At 41.4% G+C, this 1,710-nt stretch overlaps 1 protein-coding gene across 1 annotated transcript; it reads left to right on the forward strand.

The window, feature by feature from the left end:
- The first annotated feature begins 22 nt into the window (after positions 1-22).
- Positions 23-1,593, forward strand: LOC106324209 (zinc finger BED domain-containing protein RICESLEEPER 2-like). Its single transcript, XM_013762220.1, has 2 exons — positions 23-252; positions 573-1,593. Exons 1-2 carry the CDS (start codon positions 23-25, stop codon positions 1,591-1,593), a joined length of 1,251 nt encoding a protein of 416 aa, XP_013617674.1.
- The last annotated feature ends 117 nt before the right edge of the window (positions 1,594-1,710 follow it).

Here is a 1,710-nt window from a genome sequence, read left to right on the forward strand (position 1 = left end):
TCTTGAGGCAGAAAACGAATTGATGGACTTGGAGTATAATGAAGATGAAGACTCCCAAGAAGAGGAACATGATCTTAGTGTCAATGAACCTGCTCAGTCAACACATACTCAACGTCCAAAGAGACACACACACACACTCCACGAGCTTCACGATCTCCACGAGCTCCACGATCTCCACGAGCTCCACGGTCTCCACGAGCTTCACGATCTTCACGAGCTCCACGAGCTCCAAGAGCTATACGGCCTAGACAGGTACGTAAAAAAACTTCTAAGTGTTGGCTACACTTTACATCGGTAGGCGTAGAGTCTGATGGTAAAGAAAGGGCTAAGTGTCACTACTGTGGTATTAAGTTAGTTATAGATAGGACTCATGGAACTTCAACAATGAATCGCCATTCACGCTCTTGTCCAAAAAAACTTGAAACAGAAGTTGTTGAATATGATCCCAAAGTTGATAAGGAAATGGTTTCGGAGATTATAATTTATCATGACCTTCCTTTTCGCTATGTAGAATACGAAAAGGTTAGGGAGAGAGATAAATATCTTAATCCAGAATGTGAGCCTATATGTAGACAAACCACAAGTAGGGAGGTGTATAAAAGATATGAAATAGAAAAGCTGAAGTTGAAAGAAATGTTTGCATGTTACCAAGGTCGAGTGTCTTTCACTTCTGACTTGTGGACGAGTCGTAGCCAAGTGAGGGGTTATATCTGCCTCACTGCTCATTATATTGATGAGAAATGGAAGCTACACAGTCACATCTTGGCATTTTGCGATGTCAAACCCCCACATACTGGTGAAGCAATAGCCAAGAAGATTTTTGATATCCTAAAGGAGTGGGGGTTAGAGCGAAGAGTGTTTTCCCTCACCTTAGATAATGCTTCTGCTAATGATAACATGCAAAAGATCCTTACTCATCGTCTGCAGAGTGGGAATGGCTTGTTGTGCGATGGAAAGTTCCTCCATGTAAGGTGTTGCGCCCACATTTTGAATCTGATTGTCAAGAAAGGGTTAGAGTTAGGTTCTAGTCTTTTGGTGAACATTAGGGAGATCGTTAAGTATGTGAAAGATTCTGATTCAAGGAAGGATTCTTTTGCTACGTGTCTTGAGAGCGCTGGTATTGAAAGCAGTGCTGGTTTGTCTTTGGATGTGGACACACGGTGGAATTCCACTTATAAGATGTTGGTGACAGCTCTCAAGTTTTGTAAAGCCTTTGATAATCTGCATTTGTATGATAGAAACTACAAATGTTTGCCTTCTGAAGAAGAGTGGAATCGCGGTGAGAAGATTCGAGACTTCTTGAAGCCATTTAGTACAATCACAACATACTTCTCTGGAGTCAACTTCCCCACAGCCAGTGTTTATTTCATGCTAGTATGGAAGATCGAGTTGTTGTTGAGGAGGTATGCAAGGTGTAAGGATATTGAGATAAGATTAATGGCTGTGGATATGCAAAGTAAGTTTGCTAAATACTGGGACGAGTACAGTCTTATTTTAGCTATGGCAGCAGTACTAGACCCAAGGATTAAGCTGCAGATGCTTAAGGAAGCTTATCATAAGCTGGATCCTAGAACTTCTGGAGAAGAAGGTTGAAGTCGTGACGAAGAGCTTGGAGTTGCTTTATAAAGAGTATAGTTCAAAGTCATCAGAAAGTTCTTCCAGATTTCCAAGAAAAACTCTACATGAGCTCCTTACAGAATCTCCTCTTGA

This window comes from Brassica oleracea, chromosome C2 (genome assembly GCF_000695525.1).
Source record: "Brassica oleracea var. oleracea cultivar TO1000 chromosome C2, BOL, whole genome shotgun sequence".
Lineage (NCBI taxonomy): Eukaryota > Viridiplantae > Streptophyta > Magnoliopsida > Brassicales > Brassicaceae > Brassica > Brassica oleracea.